At 44.3% G+C, this 18,778-nt stretch overlaps 1 protein-coding gene across 3 annotated transcripts; it reads left to right on the top strand.

Moving 5' to 3' along the window:
- The first annotated feature begins 20 nt into the window (after nucleotides 1-20).
- AURKA (aurora kinase A) lies at nucleotides 21-18,084 on the top strand. 3 transcript variants are annotated; one of them, XM_061207918.1, is made up of 9 exons: nucleotides 21-91; nucleotides 3,736-3,779; nucleotides 6,223-6,502; nucleotides 8,490-8,544; nucleotides 9,642-9,833; nucleotides 10,633-10,771; nucleotides 15,118-15,266; nucleotides 17,122-17,296; nucleotides 17,438-18,084. In XM_061207918.1, the coding sequence occupies exons 2-9, from the start codon at nucleotides 3,741-3,743 to the stop codon at nucleotides 17,615-17,617; spliced, it is 1,209 nt and encodes a 402-aa protein (XP_061063901.1). In that variant the 5' UTR covers nucleotides 21-91; nucleotides 3,736-3,740; the 3' UTR covers nucleotides 17,618-18,084. The 3 variants fall into 3 exon arrangements, with proteins under 3 accessions (XP_061063901.1, XP_061063902.1, XP_061063903.1); XM_061207919.1 differs by having other exon boundaries at nucleotides 9,645-9,833; XM_061207920.1 differs by having other exon boundaries at nucleotides 6,286-6,502.
- The last annotated feature ends 694 nt before the right edge of the window (nucleotides 18,085-18,778 follow it).

The following is an 18,778-nucleotide window of genomic DNA, read 5'->3' on the forward strand; positions in this document are numbered from 1 at the left end:
TTAACTCCTATTTAAAATGAAGACTTTGACTCTTAACGGCTGAGCTCTCGGGAGGACTCGGAGGCTTCGGGTCGGAGGTGGGAGGCCGTAGGTACGTAGACCTGGGGCATCTCTGTGAGGCGGGCGGGAGGACCCTGGGTGGCTTTTGGGGGTGGGTGGGAGGGAAGCGGTCTTTGGGGCCGCTGGGCCGGCGAGGGGAGGGTCGGGGCGAGAAAGCCTCCCTTGGTACCCCAGTTCCTCCCTGCGTCCCCCCCCTGGTTTTCCAGCGCCCTCCCATCAGCTCCCGGGTCCCCAGACGCCCTGTAACATGCCGCGTGGTGTTTATTAAACACTTGGAGTGAGTTGGGTTGTGTGGCGTCGGGGGGTGGGGCGTCTGGGGGGTGCTTTCTGATGGGATTCTCGTGTTCAGTGAACACCTGGGTAAGGAAGTACAGAAGGTTTTTGCTGTCTTGGAGTTTACGTTCTGGGGGGTGGGGAGACAGACGATGAACTAGCAAGATAACTTCCAATAGGGATGAGCGCTAGGAACCGGGGGCTACTTTGGATAGACTAGCCAGGGAAGGCCCTTGTCCGGGCGGGATGGATGAGTGGGTGAATAAATAACTAACTTCCTCGAAGAGGCCTTCCTGGGCCAGTGCTTCTCAAACCGTAGACCTTGCACTACCCTTAACAGGGTTACTTGAGCGTCCTTGTTAAAAATGTGAACCCACCGAAAGGATCAGAAGCGCTTGGGTGTAGGACTCAGGTGTCTGTATTTTCATCAAGCTCTGCAGGTGATTCTGATGTTTCGTTGAGAACTAGTGGTCTAGCCCAGCCACATGCTGGTCATCTGGGGGTGTCTTTGAAATGCAGGATCTAGTTGTTAGGTCTGGGGTTGGGCCTGAAAGTCTCCATTTCTAGCAAATGTCCTCCTGATGTTGATGTAGCCATCACCCTTGACTTTCACTGTTTCCTTCTCATCCTTAACCTTCCTAGTTCTTTGAATTAAATGCTTCTCAGCAACATACTCATTTCCTCTCCACTCTCCTGCATCTGTGCAGACATTTGCAGGTTTCACGAAGGAAGGAAAAGTCTCAACCCACAGTGCTATTAAATCTGTTTTGCTGTTTAGACTAGTAGGATCTCTGGTTTGAACTGCAGGGATCTTGTGCAGGTCGTCTGGACATGTGACTCCTGAACTCGGCTGCAGGCCAGAATCGCCTGAGAAGCAGTCTTCTTGCGGGTTTCTCCAGAATTTCTGGATCAGAATCATGTTCCATTCTGTTATTGTTCTTCCTGAGAAGGAAAGTGCATTACATTGGAGTGAGTGTCTGTAGCTTCTGTTGAAGACTGTTGAATCAGTGTTCATTGGTCTCTGTGTTCTCCTGAGTCTGCTGCTTGTAACTGTTAGGGAGAGTGAAGAAAGCATCAGAGCGTGTGTGAAATTCACATAATAGGAGACTGTATTTCCTTTTCTTTTTTGTCTGTTATGTCTAAATGGCTGTTTGATATAAGGACTCCAGGCTCTTTAGCCTGGTCCCGTCTTCGAGGTGGAGTTATTTGATTACTTATAAAGTGGATGTGAAAGCGTGGGGCTGAGGAGTGCTTTCTGATTGGATTCTAGAATATAGGGAGCATCTGAGTAAGAGAAATAGAGAAAGGTTTCTGCTTTCTTGGAGTTTATGTTCTACTTACTCGATAGGTTGTTGTGCCTGACTCACAGGAAGTGATTCTAACACTTCCTAAGTGTTAGAAACTATTTTTTTATTACTGATCTGCTTTGTTAATGGATTGATTCATTCCCAAAAGATGAGCGTACATACTATGTGCCAGGCATGTTCTGGGGAGGTAACAGTGAACAAAATGGGACTAAGCTCTTCCTCCTGTGGAGCTTACTTTCTTTAGAGATACTGAGCAGGTAGCTGGGTATCTGAGTCTGGGGACTCAGACGGTAAACAAGTACAAATAATGTTACGTAAGGTGTTAAGTAAAAATAAAAGAGAGATGATCTGAAAGGGGCATCTCAGCATGAATGAAATGAAGGAACAGCCACACTTCTGTTGTAGGGAGGAGCCTCATAGGTAGAGGGGACAGGAAGTGCAAAGGCCCTGTGGCAGGGGACTTCTCTGCCAGGGAATGGGAGGAGCCCTGAATGGCTGGTGTGCAATAGACAAGAGGAGGAGATCCGGTCACAGAGGTGGTCAAGATCCACATTCTGTGAGACTTTATAGGCCTCTTTGTGCAAGTAAGATTTTGAATTTGAGTTGAGGAACCATGAGGGGCCTCTGAACCAAGGACCATATATCTGACTTGTTAATGGGATTACTGGGCACAGTGTTGCGAATGGACTTAATGGGAGAAGGGTGGAAGCAGAGTGACCATTGGGAGCCTTTTGCAAATAATTGCAGGGAGAGAAAATTGTGGTTTGACGAGGTGGGAGTAGTAAAGGCTGTGAGCAGTGATTGTGAAGATAGAGCCTGTAAGATATGCTGATGGATCAGATATGGGGTTTGAGGGAGAACCGTGTAAAAGATTGTGCTAAGACTTTAGACTTGAGCAACCGGCAGGATGGATTTGCCATCTACTGAGATGGGGGCAGCCCAGTCCGCAGTCCGAGAGAGCGGGTGTCAGAGATGGGCGTGGGGAAGGGAGCAAGACTTCAGTTTGGGACAGATTAAGATTGAGATGCCTCTCAGATTACCAGGTGGTCAGAGTTCCGATGGAAAGTTGGGGATCCTCAGCCTGTGGGTGGTATTGAAAGTCAGGAGACGGGATGAGCTCACCGAGGGAGTGAGTGTAGTTGGGACAGAAGTGTTTCTGGGCACCCCCCATGGCAAAGGGGAAAAGAAGTGTGCGGGAGAGAAGAGGTTTCATTGGGTGTGTTGGGTTGAGACGCCTGGCAGACCTTCCTGGGGCATCCTGAGGAGGTTGTTAGAGAGCCTGGCAGTCGCAGGAGAGGAGAGGGCAAGAGACGCAAATTCGAGTTCTCTTGATAAAGATGTTTAGAGCCCTGGGGCCCTAGGCAGGTGTAGATTCAGACCTGAGGAGTCCATTCCCGCGTCACCCCAGACACTGAGATTGGTGATACAAGTGAGGCTGATCAGCAAAGGCGATTGCGGTGGGACAGCAGTAAGGTGAAGACAAATCTGCGAGCTAAGTGAAGAAAGGAGTGGAAAAAGAGTGCAGGATCCCCTGGAATGCGGGGAATGCACGTTAGAGGAAGGCTGAGAATTGACCTTTGGGTTTAGCAACAGCAGGGGTCAGTCTGGAGCTGGGCTGGCGGTGGGGATAAAAGCCCTGTGGGACGGAGCTTGTGGCAGCGTGAGGAAGTGGTAGAGACTTGCAGAGCTTTGCTGTTGAAAGGGGAGGCCAGAGATGTGGCCATAGCTTGAGTCAGTTTTGGGGTAAAGCGGACCTTTTTTATTCTGAAGGCAGCAGGTGTGGAAGCTGGCTTGTACAGTGATGGAAGTGGTCCGTTAGAGAGACGATGGGGCAGGACAGGGCTGTTCAGGAGTGAAGTCTGAGTATGGGGGAGGGGAGGGCTGCAGTGTGTGAGGGGGGAGGAAGGCCCCATGCCTGCACGTGGTATCAGGCGAGAAAACACTGCTCCCTTATCAGCCTCATTTGGATGACAAAACATGTAAAATTCTGTGTGATGTTGAGGCTTTTTCATCAGGATTTATAACCCTCATCCAGCATAACACTTGGAAGCAGGTGGATTTTTACAAATTAAAGGTGGTTCTTTTTTCTTTTCAGGCATCATGGACAAATGTAAAGAAAACAGCATCTCGGGGCCTAAGGTAAATCGAATAATCTGTAATCTCAAGTCACATTTATAAAACCCAAAGGGAGATTGGGTTTTTATTATTTATTTATTTATATTATAATTATTTTTTATTGGGGTATAGTTGTTTGAGATTGGGTGTTAAATCTAGAATTCTTTTTACCTTTACTTTGGGTTGTCACTTTAGATCCCTCTACCACGTTCCTGGGTGGGAATTAGTCATTTTTCTACGCATTCAATAACACTTCGTTGCTTCTTTCACCGTAACTTTTATTTCCTCTGCTTTGTCTTACAGTTAGCTGTTTAAGTATCTGTATTGCTCCATTGCATGCAGGATAATGATGTATGTAGTAGGTGCTTAATACTTGCCTGTAATTCCTTGCTTGCCAGAAATTAATTTCTTTGCCATAGTTGGTTCTGCTCACGCTTTAGAGGAATGTCGAACAGCAGTTCAGTGGGCATTTCCTGGGAGCCCACTTGGAGCCAGGTTCTGTGTCAGGTGCAGGGGTCACAATGGTGAAAAGCACGTGGTCTTTGACTTTCAAGAACTTAGAGCCCTTCTGGGTAGGTGTGTGAGCCAGTACCATACTATATATACATATAACCTGAGTAATTCCTAGGAGGGGTGCTCAGTTCAGCTTGGGGTAGATTGGAATCCAGGAGGAGAGACCCCCCTGGCCCTTACTTAGCATTTGATGAATATTTGTGGAGCAGTTAGGTGAATGGGTCTCTCACAGAAAGATCCTTTTAATATAAGTAATCCCCGGGGTTTTTTTTCCTTCTAGGAAATTAGAAGAATATAAATACTGCTTGTTTGTTTGTGTTTTTTTTTGAGGGGAGGGGTTTGTTTTTAGAAGTCTTCATCTTCAAAAAATGGATACTTAGCCTTTTTTACTGGCTGAAAGCGTAAAAATGACCAACCAGAAAAAGGCTAAGTTGATTCACTGTATTTGATTCTCAATTCTGATGAGGGTAATCATTTTAAAAAATTGCTCTAGGGACTTCCCTGGTGGCACAGTGGTTAAGAATCCGCCTGCTAATGCAGGGGACACGGGTTCGAGCCCTGGTCCGGGAAGATCCCACATGCCGCGGAGCAACTAAGCCCGTGTGCCACAACTACTGGGCCTGCGCTCTAGAGCCTGTGCTCTGCAACAAGAGAGGCCACCGCAGTGAGAAGCCCGTGCACCGCAACTAGAGAAAGGCCGTGCGCAGCAATGAAGACCCAACACAGCCAAAAATAAATAAATAAATTTATATAAAAAAAAAATTGCTCGATGTTTAAAATGTTTTTTGCTGCCTGAATGTCTGCTGTGTTGTGGATGCTGCTAATTTCAGAAGCAATCTCTTTTTCCTGCAAGTTGGAAACCCTCTCTTGGAAAGCACTTGTACCAGCAAGCTGGTGATGGATTGTGAGGCTTCTCTTCTGGCACTGTTTCCTTGTTTATGAGGAAATTTCCTCCACTGAAGCTAGAGGAAGTGCCCCCTGCCCTGTTTTGATTAGCTCAGGGCCTTAGAATTTAAGTATTTTAAAAACTCGTGACATCCAACTTACAGGCATGTAAATAATATATTTTGGTAGTAACTTTTTGAAGAGCCTATGTTTATTTTGTCTTTTGCCTCTGATGCATTTTGTCAGTATTGAACACTTGGAAATTGAAACACTACTAAATCAGTAGTAATTAGCTTTTTGGACTATTAGAACTGTGGTCGTTATTGTAAAAAAAAAAAAAAAAAAGTAGTAATTAGCTTTTGTGGAAAATCTGGCAAGTACAGAAATTCTCCAAAACTTCTTTACTCAAAGATAATCACTGTTGAGGGGCAACTAGGCCTGTGAGCCACAACTACTGAGGCTGCGCGTCTGGAGCCTGTGCTCCGCAACAAGAGAGGCTGCGATAGTGAGAGGCCCGCGCACCGCGATAAGAGTGGCCCCCGCTTGCCGCAACTAGAGAAAGCCTTCGCACAGAAACGAAGACCCAACACAGCCAAAAATAAATAAATAAATAAAAAGATCATCACTGTTGAATATTTTGATGTATTTCTTTCAGTCTTTTTTCTAAACATAGGTATTGTCAAAGAAATGTCGTTGGAATTGGGATTTTGGTATAAAGTTTCCAAATTGCAGCTTCTTGCTAAATAATCATTCCCAAGTCATTGGGAATTCTTAGTGTTTAATGCCTCCCTTTTTAGATGAAAGTTTGTTAATGAACATTTGTCTATGGGAGCATGCTTTTCAGGGGTAGGGTGTTGGGGAAGGGGAGGAGGCATCATTCAGGTATTCCAGCCACATACTAACTGTATCCTCTGCAAGTGCTGATTAAAATCGCTTTCCCCTTCCGTCTCTTATCAGTGAGTGACACTCGTTATTTTCTTATATTGGAAAACACACTTTTGGAATATTCTCATGATATTCAGCTTTCGTTCATGGAGACCATAAAGTTCCTTTTTCCTCCCCAATCTAGACTACAGTTCCACTTGGTGATGGCCCAAAACGTGTTCCGGTGACTCAGCAATTTCCTTCTCAGAATCCGGTGTCTGCGAACAGTGGCCAGGCTCAGCGGGTCTTGTGTCCTTCAAATTCCTCGCAGCGTGTTCCTTCACAAGTGCAAAAGCTTGTCTCCAGCCAAAAACCCGTACCGACCCTGAAGCAGAAGCCGGCGTGGGCAGCCAGCGCCCCTCGTCCTGTGTCCAGGCCGCTGAGTAACACCCAGAGCAGCGAGCAGCCCCAGCTCCCAGCACCTGGTAATCAGCGCCCTGAGGCTCATTGGAGAGCCGTTCTTTTCAGTTGCTAAAGAAGCAAGTGTATAGACGTGTGTTTATTGTTTGGAACCCTAGCTTTTACATCATTTTCTACTGAGGATGGGGAGGAAATCTGGTGTCCGGGTGAAGTACCAGTGTCTCCTGTGGGCCCGCCGGACTCCCACCCTCATGGAAGAGTTGGCAGCCAGGGAGGACGCAGCACCAGTGCCGTGTTCTTTGATTGCACATTAGGGGCGGAGGGGAGGCACGGGGTTCTTGTAGCAGGTACTCTTGGAGCTGAACAACTCCAGGGTTCTGGAGCGTGGAGGGAAGTGCCGGGCGTGGGGAGTGGGTGGACGGAGGTGGGCCAGGTCAGCTCGAGGTGGGGACACCGCTGGCCGCGGTGAGTGGGGCTTCATCCCGTGTGCACTGGGAAGCTCCTGAAAGGTTTTTGAGCGGAGGACGGGCTGACTTGCCTTTGTAGAAAGCTCATCTGAATGTGGGGCATGAATTGGAGAGTAGCATTGCTGGACCCAGGGGTACCAGGCAGGAGGGAAGCCATTGTGGTTTGGGGCCAGTATGGCAGTGAGCTGACTAGGTGGAGTGGGGTCAGTGTTGATAGTTATCATTTACCAGATGTGAGTGCTCACACGGCAGGCTTCCTTCATCCACCTTGTGTCGTTCTGTCCTCGTAACCACTCTGCAAAGGCAGCCATAGTTTTTAACTTGGTTTTGTGGAGGAGGAAGCTAAGACTTCGAAGTGTTAACTTATTTGAAGACAGTCAGGACGGGGTGGTGCAGACAAATCCGAGAGCTCACTTAGGATGCAGACTTGACAGAACTGGGCAATAAACCGGACGTGGGGATGGTGGTTATACTGGTGGCCTTAACTGAGATTGTGAACCAGGGAGGGGAAGAGTCCAGGTGAGGCCTGAATTCAAATATCTGACCAGAGCAAAATGTGCTGCTGTTAAGAGTTTGAAGTGCTGGAAATAGACAAGTGGAAATGTCCCATGTAATTTCCCATTGGCCGCTAATACAGTGCAAGGAGGGTGGTGGTTGGCTTATGTTTTGTTGCACGTTGTCTGTAGCAAATGGACAGCTGGCTGGCCGGCCCACCTCCTGGGGAAAAGGTGACGAGGTGGGAGATTGTAATGGATGGGAAGATTGGTAATTCTGCTTTAGAAGCTCTTCATTTAGAAACTGAGGCTTCAGGGAGATTATCTAAGGGCCTAGCTGTATGTATCTGCTTGTCTTTACTCTCGAAGTTCTATAAAGACTTCAAATGGCAGGAGTCAGGTTACAGTGTAGTAGTCTTTTTTTTTTTTTTTTTTTAATATTTTATTTATTTATTATTTATTTATTTATTTTGGCTGCGTTGGGTCTTAGTTTTGGCACGCGGGATCTTTGTTGAGGCAGGCGGGATCTTTCGTTGCAGCACGCTGGTTTTCTCTTCTCTAGTAGTGGTGCACGGGCTCCAGGTCGCATGGGCTCTGTAGTTGTGGCGCGCAGGCTCTCTAGTTGAGGCGCGCGAGCTCAGTAGTTGTGGCGCATGGGCTTAGTTGCCCCGCAGCATGTGGGATCTTAGTTCCCCGACCAGGGATAGAACCCGCATTGCCCTGTAAGGCGAATTCTTTACCACTGGACCACCTGGGACGTCCCTTTTTTTTTTTTTATAAATTTATTTATTTATTTATGGCTGTGTTGGGTCCTCGTTTCTGTGCGAGGGCTTTCTCTAGTTGCGGCGAGCGGGGGCTACTCTTCATTGCGGTGCGCGGGCCTTTCACTGTCGCGGCCTCTCTTGTTGCGGAGCACAGGCTCCAGACGCACAGGCTCAGTAGTTGTGGCTCACGGGCCTAGTTGCTCCGCGGCATGTGGGATCTTCCCAGACCAGGGCTCAAACCCGTGTCCCCTGCTTTGGCAGGCAGATTCTCAACCACTGTGCCACCAGGGAAGCCCTAACAACAGGTCTTTAACTTACTCTATCTAGGAAATAATCCTGAAAAGGAAGCGGCATCAAAACAGAAAAATGAAGAATCAAAAAGGTAAGTTTTATCTTGTTTACAGAGTTCTGTGCCATCATTCTACTAGAATACACCATTTAATTGCAAATTTAGTTATGGGAACACTTTTAAAATAGGTCTTTATACTGTATTTTCACTTAGAAAATATAGATGTTTCAAATTTCCAATCTTTTAAAAAAGGGAGAAGGAATTTTAATGATGGATGTTTATTAGGGACTCGAGTTTTTCTTATTGCTTTCCAAATTTAGAAATGACTTGTATGAATCTGTTACAGAACTGTGTGAAGTAAAAGTTCCTCTCTACCTTCAGAAGTAACTACTACATATGGTTTATGTATGCTTCTATACTTTTTTCTATTCTAGTAAAGAGGTGGAAGTTAAAAAAACAACAACAAAATCTGGTCCTATTGCAGAGCTATGGACGAATACATGACTGTCTGAGTATTTTGAAAGTATTGATAGAATTATTATACTTGTTTCTCATAATAAAGCTTGGCTGTATTTTCCCCTGCTCTCAATCTCTGAACTGTCTAGATTCTAGAATGTGATAGGAGCCAGGAATGAACCCACAGCCTTTTTTTGCTCTAGCGCCCACCAGCGGCTTTCTGAGAATCTACATCCAATGGTTCTCACCCCACTGCCCTGCGGGCTCCATCCGGCTCGCTTCACCGGAGTGGTTGCTCTCCAGCTGAGAATGTTGGCACCTCCGGGGCTGCAGGAGGCTGTGCTTGGTTTGAAAGAGGCTCACAGGTGGTTCTGCAGCATTTTTCCCTCTCCAGTTACTCATCCAATCCTTCTCGTGGTCCTAAGTGTTGTTGTTACTAGGTCTGTGCCCCAGAGCATAGTACTGCCTTGGGACACTTCCCAGTGAGCGCTTCAGCTCTAACAGTCCAGGTTGTTCCTTGTCACAGAGTCACTCCGCTGACGGCAGGTGGGGGCATGGGGGGCTTAATGTCTGTGGTGACTCATTAATTGTGGTTATTGGTTTGGTTCTTGCAGAGGGTACATACTCAATACAACTTTGGATATAAAATTTATAGGATGTCTGCTACTCACTAATATACGTTGTTAGAAAAGATGTGTTTTCTTCACATTTTAAAATGTTCAATTCTTTCCTAGAAGGCAGTGGGCTTTGGAAGATTTTGAAATTGGTCGCCCGCTGGGTAAAGGAAAGTTTGGTAATGTTTATTTGGCAAGAGAAAAACAAAGCAAGTTTATCCTGGCTCTTAAAGTATTATTTAAAGCTCAGTTGGAGAAAGCAGGAGTTGAGCATCAGCTGAGGAGGGAAGTAGAAATACAGTCCCACCTTAGGTAAGTTTTCAGACTGATGTCCAGGAGTGTGGTGTACAGAACTTTAAGAGTTAAATGATTGTAAACTTCTTTGTAGAAGGCTGGCTCCGTAGTACTGCAGAGAGTGACTAAATTCACTAGACTTCAGTGCCGTGGTCCTGAAAAATTGCTTGAAGGTTTGTTTTGTTGATGCAGTAATTTACCGGAGGTGTTTCTGTTTTGTTTTGTTTTGGTGGATAATTAAAGGGAATGATACCTTTTATTTTGAGTTCAGGTTGCAAACTGGCAGCCTACAGGTTGACTTTGGCCAGTGGATCTTTTTCTTTTTGCTTTCAGTGCATTAAAAAAAAAAAAAAAGCAAAACAAAACAAAAAAACAGATAGCCTGTGCTCAGCTGTCCAAAGTTGTCAGCAGCACATCCCCTGCCATTAGTGAACACTGCCTGTGTTGTCTGTCTCATGGTATTTGGGTTTCAACTACTGTGGGAATGCCATGTCTTTTTTTTTTTTTTTTTTCCAATTTGCAGAGACTTAACATTTATCTGAATTCTTTCCCCACCTAAGAATATAGATGGCCTAAAGGAAGGCAATAGTCTGAACTAAACCCAAGGTCCATTAATACCTTGAAATGCATGTAAATTGATAGCAGTGTACATCTTTTTCTTACAGTGGGTCTGTAGTTTCAAATTCTCAAGGGGGGTGGAAGGTGGGATCTGTGGCCAGCAGCAGTTTTCACCACTGGTTTCACATGAGGATTTGTTTGATACTCAGTACATATCAGCTCCAAAACCAGGTGTTAGAGTGTTCGTCCTTCGTTGCAGGCATCCAAATATTCTCAGGCTGTATGGTTATTTCCATGATGCTACCAGAGTCTACCTAATTCTGGAATATGCACCCCTCGGAGCTGTCTATAGAGAACTTCAGAAACTGTCAAAGTTTGATGAGCAGAGAACTGCTACTGTAAGTTTTCATTTGTTGTCCGGACTAATTCTGTTTCCTCTATACTGTCCTACCTAGCAGTGTACCTTTCATTTTATAATAGAGGGGGTTTTGTCTCATGGGAAGATAGCTTAATCAGATCAAATATTTGAAATGGAAAAATCAAAATAGCTTAGGTGTATCTTTTATATACAGATAAAATCAGGTACCAAATGGAATACTGTGGTTGGTTTCCACAGCTGTTTCTGTGGAAATGTATAGTTGCTCTCTTTAAAAAAAAAAGAAAGAAAAGAAAAATTTGTTTTAGATTAGTTTTAGATTTATAGAATAACTGAAGATAGTACAGACTTACTTTCTCCTATTAATACACACCTAATTTCTTCTATTTATATTTTATCAGTGTGGTACAGTTGTCATAACTAATGAACCAATATTGGTACATAACTATTGACTGAACTCCATACTTCATTCAGATTTCTTTAGTTTCTCATGATTAGATTAGGGTCATGGGTTTTTTTGTTTTTTTTTTTAAAGGAATTCCTTTATTGTTATTATTTATTTATTTATTTACTTTTGGCTGTGTTGGGTCTTCGTTTCTGTGCGAGGGCTTTTTCTAGTTGCGGCGAGTGGGGGCCACTCTTCATCGCGGTGCGCGGGCCTTTCACTATCGTGGCCTCTCTTGTTGCGGAGCACAAGCTCCAGATGCGCAGGCTCAGTAGTTGTGGCTCACGGGCCTAGTTGCTCCGTGGCATGTGGGATCTTCCCAGACCAGGGCTCGAACCCGTGTCCCCTGCATTGGCAGGCAGATTCTCAACCACTGCACCACCAGGGAAGCCCCAGGGTCATGGGTTTTTGAGAGGAAGATCAGAGGGAAAATGCATTCTCGTATCAAGGATACATACTATTAACCTGACTCCTCATCCCTGAGTGTCGGCCTTGATCACCTGGCTGAGGTAGTGTTTGTCAGGTTTCTCCACTGTAAAGTTACTCTTTTTCTCCGTTTGCATGCTGTGTTGTTTCAGAGGAACAGCCCATGGGGGGTTATGTTTCATCTCCTATAGGGCAGGGTATCGACGTAAGTTATTTGGAATTCTGTACCAGATATTTCTCTATTCTCCATTATTTATTTACTCACTCATTTTTATTTATTTATGTATTTATTTATTTTTGACATTTGGAAGTAATGTTTACTTCTTATATAAATTTAGTAATAAATTTAGTAATCCTGAAGGAAAAAAAAAATAGAGAAATTGGGCTGAAGGTAATGTTTGAGGTGATAATGGCTGGGAATTTTCCAAATTTGATAAATGATATAAATCCTTTGATTCACCAGACAAAATTAGTCCATAGACATAAAAGACATATAACAACAAATATCCACACCAAAGGCAAAATGATGTTAAAATAGTCAGAAAATGTAGTCAATCATTTATTAATATATACTCATGGATTATTTTATACTTTTTGAGTATAATCTAATACCACTTTGCTCTCATTGTTCCAGCTTTGGCCACTGGGAGCTCTCTCGTGGTTCCTGTGTCCTTTGGATATGTCCCTATCATTGTGTGTGTGCGTGCACGTAAAAGCACTGTCTTGTTTTCTGGTGCTATAAGATGTTCCAGCTTCATCTTGTACATTTCCTATCCCAGTCTTAGAATTCCTTATTTCTCCAAGGAGCTTTGGTTCCTTTTATTGGAAAATGTTATTAGAAACCAAGATCTGGGCGCTGGATATGATCATTGCTACTGAGTGTTATTACTTCTAGGCTTTCAGCTGACAGAGAGCAAGGAAATATGTGTATAGTAATCCATGTAAATGCATGTATCTAAAAGTATTTCTATATTATCCATCCGTATCTATATTAAGCAAAACATGAGTCCATTATCACATGGATCATTTTATCCTCCTCCCTTGCTTATCTGTAACCTCCACCCCAACATTGAGAAACTTGGGTTCCACCCTCCGCCATCCATTTATCTGTTCAATTCCAGTGTTCATGTGTAGTGGTAGCACTGTTAACCAGTTACCCTGTGGGAAACAACTGTATGCATTTGAGATTCATCTGTATCTTTTTAGGGTTTGATAGCTCATTTCTTTCTTTTTATTGGTGAATACTATTCCATTATTATCTCTTCATCTACTGAAGGGCATCTTGGTTTCTTCCAGTTTTTGGTGATTACGAGTAAAGCTGCTATAAACAATTGCATGCAGGTTTTTGTGGGACATAGGTTTTCAAATTGGCTGGGTAAATACTTAGGGGTGCGATTGCTGGCTTGTATGGTAAGACTACATTTAGCTTTTAAGAAACTGTTAAACTGTCTTCCAGAATGGATATACCATCTTGGCATTCCCACCCATGAATGAGAGTTCCTGTTGCTCCTCACCAGCAACTGGTGGTGTTGAGCTTTTTGGATTTCAGTCATGCCAGTAGGTGTACAGTGGTGCCTCACTGTTTTAATTGGCAGTTCTCTAATGACGTACAGTGTTGAGCATCTTTTCAGGTGTTTATTTGCCATCTGTATATCATCTTTGAGGTGTTTCTTCAGATCTTTTGCCATTAAAAATTTTTGTTGTCTTACTGAGTTTTAAGGGTTCGTGTGTATTTGTGATACGTGTCCTTTATCACGTTTTCTCCCAGTCTGTGGCTCGTGTTTTCATTCTCTTAACTTTGTTCTTCAGGGGGGCAGACGTTTTTAATCTTAATAAAGTTCAACATATCAGGTTTTTGTTTTGTCCCCCTCACGAATTCTACTCTCCTTTATTGTGTGAAAATTGTTTGAAGAAGCTGAGTCTTAATTTGGGCTGTTTTTTGTTGAATTAGCCGACGATGGGCCTGTTGAATGGTGGTTACTTTGTTCTGTTTCCTGGTGGAGGTCTCTGGGTAGTATGTACACTCATTTTCGTTTTGGCATTGATCTAAATGGCATTAAGTTCAGGTGGTTTTACTTTTATCTTCTGATGAAATCACAGCACTATTGGTGAATGACCCTCTGGTCCTGTCTGTGCAACGAGGACGTACTATTTTAAACTTAAATATTTGCCCTTTGGATAAGTAGAAATCTATTTTATTTGCTTTTTAAATATTAGTTAACCAAACTAGTTTCTTATTTAATTGGCAATTAATACTTGTAGTACTCAGTTTTCCTCAGTCCAGATGGAGTTTACTTTGGTGTAAACGGATAGCTGTTTGAAAGAAAAGATTGGTTCTTTCTAGATTCCTTGGTAGTTTGGAGATATATATACGCACCTGTTTTTCTTTTCTGATTAATTAAAATAAAACTAATTCTAGAGAAGTGTTAGGGACCTTTACGTGTACCCACAATCTAATGTGGGAGGTGTGGAGGGAGTTGATGCCAGAGGGCTCTGGTTCTTGCCGAGCTTTGAGCAGGGACAGCCTGTTGCCCTCCGGAATTGTAACGTGTGCTCCTAGAGCATCATCAACCCAGCTTTGGTGCAGGCGACGAGCTTTCTTTGCCTTCACTTTGTTTATTATGGTCTAAATTTTGGTCTCTGGCTTTTGGCTGAAAAAAATGAAAAATGTCCTTTCTGACGATAACATCTGGTTTCTACCCATTTGTTTAAGTAAACCTTTTTTGGTATAAAATAATGTTTAGTCCTGTCTAGAATTACTTTTGGGAAACAGACACTTCTCTAACTTAAGTCAGAGCTAAATATATTCTTTCAGTATACTATAAAACAATTCTTATTTATATGTTAAAGCAAATTCTGGACTTGCTTGCTAGATCTTTTAGTTGAAATGGAAACAGAACGAATGAAAGGACTGACTTGCTTGTGTACTTTGAAGCTGACTAATGAATTACTATGTAGTGTGCCCCCAAATTTAGCCCACTACTTAACATGCCAGGACAACTGCTCTTAGTTTATTGTTCAGGATTTTTTTCCTCCGGTGCTCTTAAAGTTTTAGCTTCAGACAAATCCTTTTGTTGTAGATTGGCCTTGGTTTAAAAATGGGAATGGTCTGTACTTAAGAGTTTTTGTTTTAAATGTTAAAAACCGTTTACACGTCTGACTCCCTGATTTATACCAGTTTTTCAATATTGTCTTAATTCATTGCTGCTGGGCCGTATATTGCCACGTGGGGATGTAGTGCTGTCTCGGTGTTTTCCTGTCTTTCCATATCACATCTGCTGTGTTAGCAAATAACGTAGCACAGAATCACTTGTACTTCATGCTGAACACTAAATTGGTTTGTTTTCTTGTAGAGTCATCCATTGTCTCTAGTTTTGGCTTTAAAAATCTACGAAACATGTTAAAATCTATGTCGGGTTTCCTTTCAGAAGAGGTGTCTAAAGTTGTGTTGTATAAAAAACACAGACTTTCAATACTTTTTTTTTTTTTTTGAATAGTATATCACAGAATTGGCAAATGCCCTGTCTTACTGTCATTCAAAGAGAGTTATTCATAGAGACATTAAGCCAGAGAACCTGCTCCTTGGATCATCTGGAGAGCTTAAGATTGCAGATTTTGGGTGGTCAGTACATGCCCCATCCTCCAGGTATGTAACTTCAGACGTGGAACTCATTTGTTTGGTTTAGCAAAAGCCCAGGGGCTAATCATGAGCTAAATAGTAAAAAATGTAAAGTATAGATGTTGTGCTGAGTTGGGGCAGGTAACTGACACACATACTTTGGTGTAATTTAGGCCTGATAGTAAACTAGCGTCTTCAAGAACATTTTTATTCTGCAGCCATTTTGGGCTGTTTATCCTGTCCTAAGCCTGGGGTTAAAAGATGCATAATGTCCTTAGAGGCTAATGAAGGGGACAAATAAGTAAAAGATGTGACAAATGTATGACAGGTGAAGTGCAGCATGTGTACAGGGGCAGTAACACCTGACTGACTGGTGTGAGGGAGACTCCAATGCTTTCTGGACCAGGAGACAGAAGTTTCTGAGGGCAGCGCTTGCAAAGATCTAGAACCAAGAGCACAGTTCTTCAGGGAACTTAAAGGAACCAAACTGGTTTGGATGGAGCTTTCAGGGTGGGGGGCAAAGATTCTTTCGTCCTCTGTTTGTCAACATAACAGTCCTTTCCTGTCTCCTCTTAAAGTGGAGAGATCAACCTAATGAAACAATTTAAGTGAACTTTGCCAACAGAGCTAAAACATTTTCTCCTTTTTAAAATTTAAGTGGAGTTTAAATGAGCTTTTGGAACCACGTGTGAAGTAGGGCATTTAAAAGCATACATCCATCAGTAAGAGTTTGTCAACTTTGGGGTAGGTCTTTAAAAAGTTTTAGCCAGATTACCATAAAGCCAGTTGAAAAAAATTGTATAGTCTAAAATAGATGCCACTGGGTTTGGGGAGCTTTGTTTTTGTTACAGACCACTCCTAATTGTTTCCAGCAAGGCACTGAATCTGCTGCTGCAGTCTCTTTCTGTTTAAAAAAAAAAAAATCTGGTGGTCTGCTGCGGGTGGGAGCTGTTGGCACCTCGCTTCGTGGCATCGCAGGGCTAAACTGTACCTTAACCCTCCCAGTGGTGTCATCGTGACAGGAAAGGTAGCCGATCCTTTTCTGAAGAGGACACTATGTAAATGTTGGTCACTTCTCCTCGCCTCCCATACCTTGATAACTGTAAGAGCTCCTGCAATATTGTGCTCTCATTTGAGAACCCCCTGATTCGGGCTGTCTCCTGAATCTCGGTGGTGATGAGAGGCTAGATGTCTGGAGAGGTGGCTCCTTAATCCTGGGTCACCATGCAGTCGAGCGAACATTTGTGCGCTCACTGGGCACCAGGCAGAGAATAACTGATATAAACCAGCAAAACCTGCATGGTCTTTGCCCCTGTTTTGATGTTTGTTTCCAACCTCTGTTATAAAAACAACATACAGACGTGCTGAATTGGTCACCTATGTATCCAGTGCCTACACTCAAACAGTTGTTAACATTTTGCCATGTTGGGTGTGTCGTCTACTTATAAGTTGCAGACAGCGTGCTTCGTCCTTTGAGTGCTTCAGTATGCGTGTCCTAAAAATAAGGACATTGTCCTGTATAATCACAACCATTATCACGCCTAAGAAAATTAACAGCCTCGTTAATATTTACTATTTAGTCCGTGTTCAAATTTCCCTAGTTGTCCACAAAATTTTATACTGGTGATACTTTAAATCCTATATTTTATATCATTTAAGGAAGTTCTGGAGTTGGACAGATTTGGAGTGCAGCTTGCTTGCTAGCTGTGAGATCTTGTGCATCTCCCTGTCTAAAAGTGGGGATCTGTAACAGTACCTGCTTCGTAGCACGGGATCTAGCCTAGGAAAAGCGCTCAGCGTTAGCGTAGCGGTGGGTGATTTTGAGCAGCTGTTGTGCATCAGAAACAGAAGCACGTCAACCTGAACCCGCCTCCGTTTTTAGGAGAACCACCCTCTGCGGCACCCTGGACTACTTGCCGCCTGAGATGATCGAAGGCCGGATGCATGACGAGAAGGTGGACCTCTGGAGCCTTGGGGTGCTTTGCTACGAATTTCTAGTTGGGAAGCCTCCTTTTGAGGCAAACACATACCAAGAGACCTACAAAAGAATATCACGGGTAAGACATCACTAGAAAGGACCCATCATTCTGTTAGAATTCCTTCCTTATCAGCCTTGACTTTAGGCTACGATCTGAATATTTATCCTGTTCTCTCTTAGCCACGTTTGTGACTCTGTCACTTATTGTACACTTACCCAGGTGGAATTCACATTCCCTGACTTTGTGCCAGAGGGAGCCAGGGACCTCATTTCCAGACTGCTGAAGCATAATCCCAGCCAGCGGCCCACCCTCAAAGAAGTACTTGAACACCCCTGGATCACGGCAAATGCAAAACCATCGAGTAGTCAAAAAAAAGAATCAGCTAGCAAACAATCTTAGGAATCTTTGGGGGCAGAAATCCTCGAGACAGGGCTGCTGATAACCTGCCTGGAACAGGCTGCTGGCATACCTCCCTGCTGCCTGCCCGCCGTCGAGATGCTACAGGAAATACTGTTTATGAGCAGGCGGTGCGCGGCCTCCCAGTTCAGAGCTCCACCTCCGCAGACACGACACTCTGCAGTGGGAGTAGCCGTGGTTATCTCATCAATCTGGAGGCGAGGTTCAAGTGCAGCCACCCCGCAGCCTGTTTCGAGCAAGGTGTCCTTGTGGAAGATGGACTTGCCGCCTGGCTGTGGGCAAGGGCGGCTGCTTGGTCCTGACTCGACCCGTTGAAAAGCTGTGCAATAACTTTCCAAGTCCCTGTGTGCGTGTAACTTATCGGGTGGCCCGGTCTGGTAAAGCTGTCGGAATGAACATGTGATTCTTTCTTTTAAATGTTAAAATAAAGACTTCTGTGTAGACGTGTATTTTTACGTCCATGGCATTCCTTTAGGACCGCTCTCATGTCTGTCCAGTGCCCCCGCCGAGCCTGCTTGTTGGTCCTCAGCCACTTAGCTCCTGGTGAGACTGAGCGGGGGCCTCTGGGGGACCACCAGAGCTGCAGGTGGTCAGGACAGAGGGGAGGAGTCCTCCACATCCACACCTGCCCACCTCTGGCCTCTGACCGTGTTCTCAACAGGGTGGCGAAGAGCTTCACACGTGGGGTGAACCAGTTCTTGGCAAACAGATTTTCCAAGTGTGGCTTTTGTCTTGATTCTCTGGTGAAGGAGTGTTTGCCTAAACGGAATCCCTCCTCCCCAGCCGTACTTGGATCTGGGCGCTATGAGTGTTCATCGTGGCTTATAAAGTGGACGCCTGCTGCCCCTTCAGTACAGCTGGCAGAGGCTTCCCTTCTTCCCCTTGTCACCTGGTTCCCACGGGACACACTGGAGTTGTGGCATCTGTGTGAACTTGAAACCTGAGTCCACAAATACACCTGACTGCAGTGCATGGGTAATTCTTTTCCCACCTGTTCACTCTTGGCCTAGAAATGAGGAGGTGCCATGAGAGGAGCTGGTCTCAGGTTCTGTGTGTTCCTGTCACGTAAAATGACGTATTTCTAGCTGCCAACATCTGTGCATCAACCAAAGATGGTGAACTTGACCATGATGAAGGCAACGG

This window comes from Eubalaena glacialis, chromosome 13, assembly GCF_028564815.1.
Source record: "Eubalaena glacialis isolate mEubGla1 chromosome 13, mEubGla1.1.hap2.+ XY, whole genome shotgun sequence".
Classification (NCBI taxonomy): Eukaryota; Metazoa; Chordata; class Mammalia; order Artiodactyla; family Balaenidae; genus Eubalaena; species Eubalaena glacialis.